Raw genomic sequence first — 11,296 nt, 5'->3', positions numbered from 1 at the left:
TCCTGTTACTGCAGACGGAGAAGAAGAGCTGCAGTTTAACTCATCAGTTCATATTTCACTAAATGCCTGAACATATGAAACAGAATCTGATGATTAAAACAACAGAAGCAACAAAACACGACGCCTCCTGTTCTTTTTATTTTTATTTTAAGAAAATTATTTTAGAATTTTTTATATTTTATAAGAATTTTGTCTCAAAAATTCTCCTGCACAATCACATACATACATACCTCTGTTACAGTAGCAAAGGTCAAAGGTCATGGGGTCATCATCATCATCATTATCTTCCTCCCTGAGGACGACTGACTCCTCACACATGAAAATATTCCTCCATCTCCTGTTTATTTACTGTCTCTGTCTCTGCCTGTCGGAGTGTGTCTGTGCTGCTGTCACTCACACAACAACAACAACAACACACACAGAGCTGAGTGTGTGTGTTGAATCCTGCAGTAAAACACACTCTCAGCAGGAAGTGACTGTGTTTTAATCAGCTGTTTATAACGACTGCAACGAGTCTGTGTCTTCGTTAGAGCAGATGAACCAGAGCCTGTGTTTTTTAAAGGCAATGAAATGATCACAAAGACACGAAAAAGTACCACAAAGTGATGCAAACAGAGCGAATGAGCAGGAGAGACAAAAAATAATGACACAGACACGTTTAACACAGTGACGTTAATGTGCGTCTCTTTCAGTCTGGGTGTTGTGTAGGAGAGAACGACGTCCTGTGAGGAGGTTTCTTCATTATTGATCGATTAATGGAGAAATTAAGTCTCAAATCGAGTCCAAGTCGTGTTTTAACTCCTTATTTCTTCAGCCTGAGTTTGACTTTAAAACACTCCTGATCCATGTGTTACTGATCAAAGTGCTTGGTGATCAGACGAGATGAGATCAATTTATCCAAAGTAAATGCAGCTTTTAGAGAAAATATTAAAACCATAAATTGAAGCGCTGTGGATTTACTGAGTTTAATATCACAGATCCACGGATTATTGATTTATTTAATATCAGATCAATCAAAAGTTAATGGCTGAACTCTGTGGAAATGAACCAGGAAGTGAAACAGTGTTTTTAGGTTCTGCTCAGTGCAACAGACAGAATATTATTATTATTATTATTATTATTATTATTATTATTATTATTATTATTATTATTATTATCGTAGTTGAGGAAACGTGACAGAACACATTCGTCTCCTCGGTGGTTTCTGAGTGTGAGACATGGAGCAGAAACACACTGAGGTGAGGGTTTACTGTAATAATGTGTGTGTGCTGAGTGTAATAAAGAGTTTCCTCCGGGAGCTGACTGAGATCATCTCATCGTCCCCACGACAATAACACACGGTCCTTGTATTACACTGAACCTGAACTGGGACTCACATCAGGACACGAAACACCTACAACTGAATGTTAAAGGACGATTCAGTGATGCGTTCACTGACCTCAGATCTGTGCCTGGTGTGTACAGTTCTATTATCAATGAAAGAAACTGTGGGAACATGATAACAAGCGATGGAGTGTGGTGATGTTATGAAGGAGCGTGGGATCATGGGAGTTGTTGTCCTCACCTCCACTGGTGTCATCACAGTGTTGATGGTTCAGGAGCTGAGTTCTCCTCAGAGGTCTCCTCCTCTCCAAAACAAACAAAACACAAAAACAGTGAAGAAAGAAAACCAATGTTTTTCTAATGGAGTTTGGCAGAGCTGAGCTGCTGCTAACGTTAGCTCAGCTCGTTTCTCTGATAGCTTCAGATCCAGACGTCATCTGGTTAAAATAAAAGTTAAAAACCAGAGAGAATTGTGACAGTTCAGTCTGTGAGCTTTTAGCGAGATGTGATTTTGGGTTTGCACTTGTCTTCATAAACAGAGCCTCCTCCTCCTCCTCTGACAGCCTCAGCTTTAAATCTCTGCACTTCGTATTCAGACAGTAATCTTAATCTGACAGACTCCAGAGTCTGACGAAGAAAAGAGTTTGATCATCTGATATAAAACCTCCTGCAGTGACACAGAGATTTAAACAAACAAAAAATCTTTCAAACGTCTCCTCAGTGTGCCGTCCATCACAGCTAATTAAATCTTAACCTTTGACCTCAGATGTCTGCAGCTTTCGTTCGCTCTCCTCCGACAGTCGTTTATCTCTGTTCAGAGCATAAAGTCTCTTACTTTGGTGCCACCTGCTGGTGAGATCAGGAATTGCATTATGTGAACATATAACTCCATCAAGTGGCTTCATGTTGTCAATAAAGCAGAAATCAACAATCAGAACACAAGTTAAAGAACCAGCAATCTATTTGTGTCGATACAATTAATAAGCCTTTTACTTTACAGAGATAACATGGTACAAGCAGTAATTTGGACGAAATATAAGACGACTCCAGGGTTGATTGATTCCAATCAGTGGTCTCTCAGTGTCCTTCAGGTCCAGTCAGGAGGTCTGAGGTCTCGGTGGGAGTGTCCTCCGTCTCCAGAGCTCTCTGTACGTTCTGCCAGAAGACTCCTGTGTGTCGGCCGGCCTGAGGCCAGCTCAGGTAGGTGCGTCTCTTCACCAGCTTCCTCATGCGGTAGTATGGAGACAGCTGCCGGGTCGGGATCTCCTCCAGGAACAGCAGGATCAACACGTCCTTCTGCTCGTCAAACAGACGGAAGCTGCAACAACACAGGACCAGGTTAGACCAGGACACACCAGGACAGACCAGGACAGGAGCACATGAGGACCATTCAGAGGAATCAGTAAGTTTTAATGATCTCCAGGACTATGATGTTTTAGTCTCGTAAACAAACTACTTAAAGAGTAATTAAAGGTGGCGCCCCCACCTGGCCATCTGGATCTCTCTGGAGCACCACTCGCTGTGCAGGTAGCGGCGGCTGATCACACAGATGGTCTTCCTGCTGCCATAGATGGCGTCTGTAATGTTCTCGATGATGGGTTTACCTGTGGAGACAGCAGGTACGTCTTTAAGATGTCTTTGACAGAATTCTTGATTTAAAACTCAACAAGCTCGACTCCTTCTTCGTCGTCGAATGTTGGACTGAGGGCAGACTGGACTCTGGCTAGCTGGTTAGCATGCTTCAGTAGAAATCTCTGCAACGCAGCACACAGCCGTCTTTAATGTAACATCAACACTACATCAATACAAGAGTTAATCAGTATTATTGATCAGACAAAGGGGATCATGAAAACAAACTCTCTTGAATGATTTCATTTTTTTTCTCTGGATAATTATAATCACAACCACAAGACACATTTTCCATCTAAGGCCTGTCGTATCCTATTCAGCTGTCAACTGTCACCAACTCCCAAACTGAAACTCTAAACAGCTGTCATGCAGAGCCTGACAGATGTTAGTAATGTTCATTAAACTGCGTAAACAAACAGGAACAACAGTGTAGAACATCCACAGCTTCATAAAAACCTGATCCGGATCGCTGGAGCTCACAGCTGATTCTGCTCTGAGCTGACAGGCAGCTTTCCTTCACTTTTTACTTCACACATTCGAGCAATTTAAGGCACAAAAACAACCTTTTATGTGTGTCTCTTCATAAACTCTCAGTTATTTTGGGTGGTTTTTGACCCTCTACCCCAGTTTTAGGGTTTGAAGTTGGATCTTGAACTAGTTCATAGTGTTTCAAAGAGAGAGCTGGTCTTGGACAGGAAAACTGGCTTGAGAGCAGCACCAACACTTTGCTGTTCTCGAACCAGCGTCAGTGGCTGGGGGCGGGATTATCATGACAAACAAGACCAACTACAACTTTGTGACCACCATTTTTAAAGATTTAGAAATAATCAAATCAACATCAAAATGTTTGGATGCCAGTGTAGACTCACAAAACCAGGACATCTGCTATTGTTGAGATGTATACAGTGACCTTATGATGTGGCTCTATGGTGGCTCTCTAGCAAACCAGCCCAGAACCAGCACCTGGGTTTGCGCAGGTGGAAAGGGGCCATTTGACGAACTTCTGCCTGTAAACGTGTCAACTGTCATGTCTGAAATGTCAATGAAAGGTTACTAACTAGAAATGAGAAGCAGCTTCTGTACAGTTCAGACTGAAATGAAGAAGTTCACTTCAAGGTATCTGTACTGCATTCATTTTCCCAGGGACAAAAAGCCTCAGAAGGCCTTAAAACGTCTCAAATGTAATGAAGCAAAGACTTACATCTTGTCTGTTGGCTGCTGTCGTAATGTTAGCTCTAAATGTTTCTGTGTGTGGTTGCAGCTGTCAGGAGACGTTCTCTCCTCTAAACTAACAGTGGGATTGTTGTGACAGTGGATTGAGCTGCGAGAGACTGCTCAGTACTTTTTCTGTGGGATATCAGTTAAACATTGTCAGTGCTGATACTGCAGGAGCTGGAATGGACAAGGCAGGATTTTAAAATTGTATTTATGGTTTTCAAGGTGAAATAGATGCTGAAACCTTTGCATCATGACCAAAAACTAAAACTCTAAAACCAGACAAATATGATTCAAGTCTCCTTACAGCAGATAGAGTTCATGGCAGCTTTTAGGAACACTTGACCCAGACCCCGTCTTTTTAAAGGTAATGTGAGTAGAATAACTTTCTCTAACCAGTAAAGTGTCCTGTGGCAAACTGAGCATCGCCTGCATACCAGCAAAGATACTCAGAGACCTGAGGAAAAAGGAGGAAGTGAAACTCTTGATACCTTAAAATAAAGAGCATGCTGTAGACGCTCTGCATCTGACAGGAAGAAGAGAAGAGTTAGAGAAGAGAGGGCAGAGATTAACAGATAAAGACTAAATATAAACGCAACTGTTGACAGAAGAAGACCAAACACAGTTTCAATCAATATCAGTTTTTTCAAAGTGCTGCTTTAACACAAACTTGTCCAATAAAAACAACAAAATACAACAAGACAGACCTGGGAAATAGTTGTTTGCATGGGTGGAACAAGTTTTTTACTTTATCAGTTAAATGTACTGTATATTGTAAAAACGTTCCCTGTATATTACTTTTCTAGATTATTTATGTGTGGGTCAGTAATGCTAGAATTTTATTCATTTGGCAATGTGACAGACAAAGCTAAAGCTTTAAACTATATCACATACAGTTAGATTGCTTAGTTCAGTGGTTTCCATCCTAGGGGGAATCTCTGACTGGTCATCAAATGAGTTTAGAGGTAACGAGTCTTTAAAACAGCACACAGAGAAATATCATGTTTCATCAATAGGTCACAAGACAAAAAGGTTGGAAACCACTGGTCTAATCTTAAGACAAAACATCGTTCAGTATCTTGCCTAACAACACTTTGCAGGCTAAAGGAGCTGGGGATCGAAGCACTACTCTACAGGCAACATCCATTACTTACACAAAAACAAAACTGAGTATGGTTGAAGCATTGATAATAAAATCACTGGGGCTAAATGTTAAACCATCCTCCCTTTGATACATCATTGCCATGACAAGTCGTCTTTGGAGTGTATTCACCAGAGAACTCGTCTACAAATGCTGCCATCTTTCTGGTGATGACGGTTTCTGTATTGTAGCTGGAAATTTCAGTGCTGTGGCAACACTTGTGTGGACAGAGATTCAGGAAGAGATAAAGACAGACAGTGTTTACCTGGTTGGAAGTCTCTGTGGTGCAGACAGAGCCTCCAGCCCTGCTCTCCCTCCAGCACCGGCAGCATCTCATTGAGAACCCAGGCCTCGTCGTGAACGTTGTAGGAGATGAAGGCGTCGTAGTGATGAGGAACTCCCTTCCTCCTCCTCCTGCTGTCGTAGAGGAAGGCCAGGAAGAGGTGGAAGGCGTAGACTAGCTGCCATCTCAGAAAGTGGTAGATGAAGGACGAGAGCAGAGTTAGAACGACCAGACAAGAGCTGGAGATGAAGCAGAGGAAGCCGACGTCCATCCAACAGGACTGGATGTCAAAGTCCAGCAACTTGGTTCCTCGTTCAGCCTCAGGAAAGGAACAGACGTACTGGTAGGCATTAACAACCTGTGTTTGTTCGTTGTTCTTCACCCACTGGATAAATCCAGCATTAGAGCAGTCACAGATGAACAAGTTGTTATCCAGATCCAGATATGTTAGTGCAGGGAGGGACTCAAAGACCGTCTCATTGATCACTGTCAACTCATTGTAGCTCAGTGTCAACCACCTGAGTGCTGGCAGATTGGCCTGGGTCAGAAAATCCAAAGACCTGATTTGATTATAAGAGAGATCGAGAACCTGCAGGTTTGGGATCGGCAGAAACAGTCCAGGGTCCAGATCTGACAAATCAGTATTCCTGATTGTCAGATTCTTGAGGTGAGGGTTGAACTGAAATGTGTCTGGATCTGGTGCGGTGATATAGATATTGTCAGCTGTGAAGTGCTCTAAACGCTTCATGGCATGAAAGATGTGCATCGGTACATCTAAGGGGAAGCCAGCGTGATAGCCCTTGCATATTATTGTGAAAACCTTCAAAGACTTTAAATGATAGAGAGATTTGTGATAAACTGGATGAGTACCTTTGAAACTGCTGCCAGTATTCAGATAGACTGTAAGATTTTCCAACTGCTGTAATTCTCTGAAGTTATTTTCAAACTCCAGTGGAAGAGATACTATAAGACTTCCCAAGCTGTTCAGTCCATCAAAGGCCCTATGTTTTATCCTTTCGATGTTATTTAACACCACATCCAAATACTTCAGGGACCCTAAACTTTGAAAATCACCCTTTTCAAGAAGAGATACAAAGTTGTTGCTCACATCCAAGGTCTCGAGCTTCTGCAGGCCAATTTTGAAGACGCCTCCAAACATCCACAGCAAGTTGCCACTGATATCTAAAGCCCTCAGATTGTCAAGATTTTTAAATTCACACCCATCCAGTTGGGCGATGTGGTTACCGCTCAGATCGAGATCTGTGAGGTTTGTTGCGTTTATGAAATCCTCACAGCTCAATTTGGAAATGAGATTGCCCCCGAGATTCAGGATCTCGAGGGAGGAGAGGCTCCGGATATCATCTGGCACTTTGGTGAGGGCGTTGATACTGAGGTTCAGGGACCTCAGTCGCTGCATCGATTGTATCGAGCCTTTAGGTAGTTCAGTCGTGTGCATATGGGACAAGTCAAGGTCACTGAGCTGAGAGCAAGTAACAAGTTTCACTGTGAAATTGGCAAGGTTATTGTAAAACAGTTCGAGCCTCCTAAGTGTCTGTATTTTGCAGACTGTTGCTAACAGACCTTTCTTGATCCATTTCTCCATATAATTCAGCGTCAGATGCATCAGTGAGTCGAGACTCTGCAGGACTTTTAGAAGCTCTTGAAAAGGAATCAGGGGGTAACTAAGATACAGGTGAGTTATGTTCCTCAGTAAAGTCTTGTCAGGTATGTCCCATTTCAGTCCAGTGTCTTGGCCACTTCGAGAAAGGTCTAAACTCTCAAGGTGAGGAAAGATTGGTGTTGTGATGCTGAAGTTTTCCAACTTACAATCAGAAATATCTAATACCTTGAGACTTGAGGGCGTGTCCAGTAGCAGATCTTTGGACTGAAAGGAGGGAAACAGATTACCTCTAATGTTCAGCTTCTGTAGGTGTGGCAGCTGTAGGATGGGCTGAATGTCAGTCACCTGTTTGAGCTGGTTGAGTTCTAGCCAAACACGTTGTAGGCTGCACAGAGGCTGAAAGGCTGAGGTATGAATGAACTGAATGTTGTTACTACTGAGGTCAAGCCTGGTGAGGTTGGACAGTCCCTGGAAGACATTGCCTGACAGCTTGGTGAGTTTGTTGAGGCTCATGTAGAGCGTTGTCAACGCCACCAAGTGGATGAAGGATCCATCGTCCACATGAACAATCTGATTCATGCTCAGGGACAAAAATCTCATCTTTGACATCCCATCAAAATCTCCTCTGTTAATCTGTTGAAGCTTATTATTAAGGAGTTGCACTGAGATCACATCTCTGGGGATGTCATCAGGGACAGAAACAAGTTGACCATTTGAACAGTCCACAGAAACATCAGCCAACGGATTCTCAGAATAATTGATATTGCAGTTTTTCAGCGAATATGCAAGTGAAGGGTTAAGATGAAACAAGAGAGACAGAAGTAAGACAAGAAGCCTCTGTGTTAAGTTTGAGTGCAAACTTCCCATTGTTGGCTTCACTGGTCTTTAGGCCAGCAACAGTCCAAAAGTCCTATGTTAGCTGTGATAGTGTGAAATGGAGATTTGCTGCCATTGATGTTGTTCAAGGATAAACATCTGCAGAGAACAACACAGGTATTAAATATGAGTAACGTGTTGTCCGGGGCTGCAACTAATGATTCTCAGTCTTCAAATGTCTTCAAACCCAAAGAATTCACACATCTTTGCTTCCAGAGTTGCACCATTAAATTAAAACCTTATTTTGCACACATATTTACACAAGTCATTTATCTACCATTTTACCATTTTACCGTTTTCCTGATTCTAGTACATTAATCCTAGAAAATCAGAAACAATAAGTCTTAATCTGAGAGTTATTAAATTGTCAAGATGTGTTTTCTTTTTGTCTTTTGGTTATATTTTAATGCAAAAACAGGTTAATCAACACTACAGATGAATAAATGTTTCTAATACTCACAGATTATCCTCGGAGCGTCTGAGCTCAGAAGTTTTTCAGTTCTCTTATTTCCACGACAGCAAAGAACAGAGGTGAAGATGAACCATCACGTGATAGCACTTAGTTCATGTGCTTTTCTATGTAAATTTTTTGGTCAAACCTAGATAGGAGAAGTTTTTACACTGTGAGACTGTGACTGTGGCTGACAGTTTCCTGTTCCTCTGTTTGTGATGGATCAGTGACCTTCACAAACTGACAGAGTGTGAGTAAGCTGTTGTTAGTCTGATTTAAATACTGACAGGAAGAAAATAACCAGTGTTAAATATGTGCTCAGAGTAGCAAAGCTGAAATATTAAAGATAGTTTCAACAAATCCTTCAGAAAGGCTCTGCAGTGTGTATTCATAACAAAAACCTTCAACAAATCACTCAACAAATGTGCAGTTTGTTCTGAAGAAAGTCGGAGTCAACATTCACAAGAGTTTTACATCTGTGAATGTTTCATCGGATTTCAAGAACATTTTCGCAAATATTTAAGAATTTCAGCTGCTATTCAAAGGACAGTAGTGACAGTACTGAATATCTACAGTAGTTTACAGTGGATATTCAGTGGAGTTTCAGGAAATATTCAGCACCAGGTTCAGAACACTTTTGCAGAATTTGCAGCAGAAATCTAAGAAAATTTGTGTCTCTAAAAAGTCTGTGTTTAAATTTGATGAACCCACATCATCAAGAGCAAGATTCAAGAAATGTTGGTTTATTTCAGTGTTAGAGATGAAAAAAACACACACTTCCACAACAGACACACAACAAACATTCAGATGTTTCTGTGGTAGAAAACTGATGGTGAATCTCTCTTCTTCACATCACTTCTCCCTCTTTATCTCCATCTGAGCATGGCCACCAATGGCAGGTGATAATTACAACTTCCTGTCAGCCTTTCTTCTTCTTGTGTCCCTGTCATTGAAGTGAGACTTGATAATTAGCCCTCAGTCCTCCCACAGCTTCCATCATGTCTCTCTCTTTTTTTCCCTTCTTTTTATGTCACTGAAATTCACTCTTTAGCTGGAGTTTGGACTTGTAAATGAGGCTTCCTGTCATGGCCACCCACTGGGGTCTTCTGGGTAATGCAGTTTAAAGAGAAGCGGCAGTGACAGGAGCTGAAGCCTGGTTAACTGCGTGATGTGGGAGAAAAAGTTTAACTTTATAAAGTTTTCTTTTGATTTTTTTTAGTTTAGGAAATTTGAAATTCGATGATGTGACGTAATAAATGGTTTTGTTACCACATTGACATAAAAATGCTATTTGCATTGTTACCATGGTTACATCATTGTGTCAATTGTTTTGTTACCATGGTGACACTAGCTTTCAACCCAAGCCAGAAAACATTTAGTGAAGATCATGACATCATACCTGTTCTTATGTTGCCATGACGACATGATAAGGGTACCATCTCCATCTTCCTGTCCTGAGCCAACACAGACAAACTGACAGGAAGTCTGAGGAAGCCCCTCATTCTTTATGCACATATTCATTAGGTTAATATGCTAATGAAGAGCAGGCCGCCCACTCAGCAGGAGGTCAGACACTTGTTAAGATAACCAGCTTCCCACAATCCTCCTGGGAGTCCATCTGCTGATTAAACACACACTTCAGAGCTGGCTGCAGGTACTAAGTGGGTGTGTGTGTCTGCATGTTAAAAAAGGCAGAACTGCAGAGGATGCCACGTTCATCAGGTGACGTGCTGCAACACTACCTGCTTCCACTCGTTTAGCTGTCAGCAAAATGCTAGGGGAACCCAATGGAATCTAGATTAGCATCTATGTTGCTAACTTGCGTCTCTTTCTGCAGGTATTTCTGCCTGTGGAGTCTGACCTGTGATGACTGCTCCCACGATTCTTGAAGTTCTTACATTCATTCATACATTATTATTGTTATTGGTACAATTATAATTATGATTGTCATTATTATTTTTATAGCTATCATCACTGTACCCCCCTCCCCCTCCCTTTCTTCTTCGGCCGATGGCCGCTCACCCTGAGTCTGGTTCTGCTCGAGGTTTCTGCCTCTTAAAGGAAGTTTTTCCTCTCCACTGTCGCCTAGTGCTGCTCATGGTGGAACTGTTGGGTCTCTCTCTGTAAATATTATAATATAAAAAGGAGGTCTACACCTATTTGTACAGGGCCTTGAGATAACATCTGTTGTGATTTGGATATAAATAAATCCGATGTGACTTTTTTGAATGCAGAGGATGAAAATGTTGTGTATTTCTGCTGAAGCACTGAGGATGCCGTCATGTAGATTTGAAATGATAATGTGTGTGTGGTAGTGACGAACGTACAGAGAAACATTCACCACTCTCATAGCGTCATTTTTGAGGCAGATGTTTTCAGAGGAAACAGCTGTAAAGATACTGTCCTCTTCCTATTCAGCAGCAGTCTGAGAGCAGCTGGTGAACACAGTGGAGCAATTAGCAGCTGAAGAGTCAGAGATTTAACTCCGAAGGTGGAGGAGACCAAACACAGAGCTAAAGAGAGGGAACACTGGACTTCGATTCATCAGGTGGACTCACTCCACTGCTTTATTACTCCTTCTTCTAATCTGCTGCGATTCTCAGCCAATCAAAGCCAAAGCACGAGGACGTTTCCTCCTGTTTCTTCAGTCTGAAGTGTTTCTCTCATACGTGAGCAGGTTCAAACGTCTCTACACTGTCAGTTCAGTCTTTCTGGTTCTGTTTATTTCAGTTCAGCCTGTCCCTGTCTGTAATTCTC

The 11,296-nt window shown here is 41.8% G+C and overlaps 1 protein-coding gene across 1 annotated transcript; it reads right to left on the bottom strand.

Annotated features, from left to right (window-relative positions):
- Positions 1 to 2,278: 2,278 nt before the first annotated feature.
- Positions 2,279 to 8,699, bottom strand: LOC108873894 (toll-like receptor 13). Its single transcript, XM_018662244.2, has 4 exons — positions 8,549 to 8,699; positions 5,574 to 8,187; positions 2,810 to 2,927; positions 2,279 to 2,641 (listed from the first exon to the last, which is right to left on the bottom strand). The coding sequence occupies exons 2-4, from the start codon at positions 8,077 to 8,079 to the stop codon at positions 2,401 to 2,403; spliced, it is 2,865 nt and encodes a 954-aa protein (XP_018517760.1). The 5' UTR covers positions 8,080 to 8,187; positions 8,549 to 8,699; the 3' UTR covers positions 2,279 to 2,400.
- Positions 8,700 to 11,296: the final 2,597 nt, after the last annotated feature.

The sequence above is a fragment of the Lates calcarifer genome, linkage group LG3 (genome assembly GCF_001640805.2).
Source record: "Lates calcarifer isolate ASB-BC8 linkage group LG3, TLL_Latcal_v3, whole genome shotgun sequence".
Lineage (NCBI taxonomy): Eukaryota > Metazoa > Chordata > Actinopteri > Centropomidae > Lates > Lates calcarifer.
The sequence above is the reverse complement of the archived record's forward strand: the minus strand, read 5'-3'. Positions and strand labels throughout refer to the sequence as shown.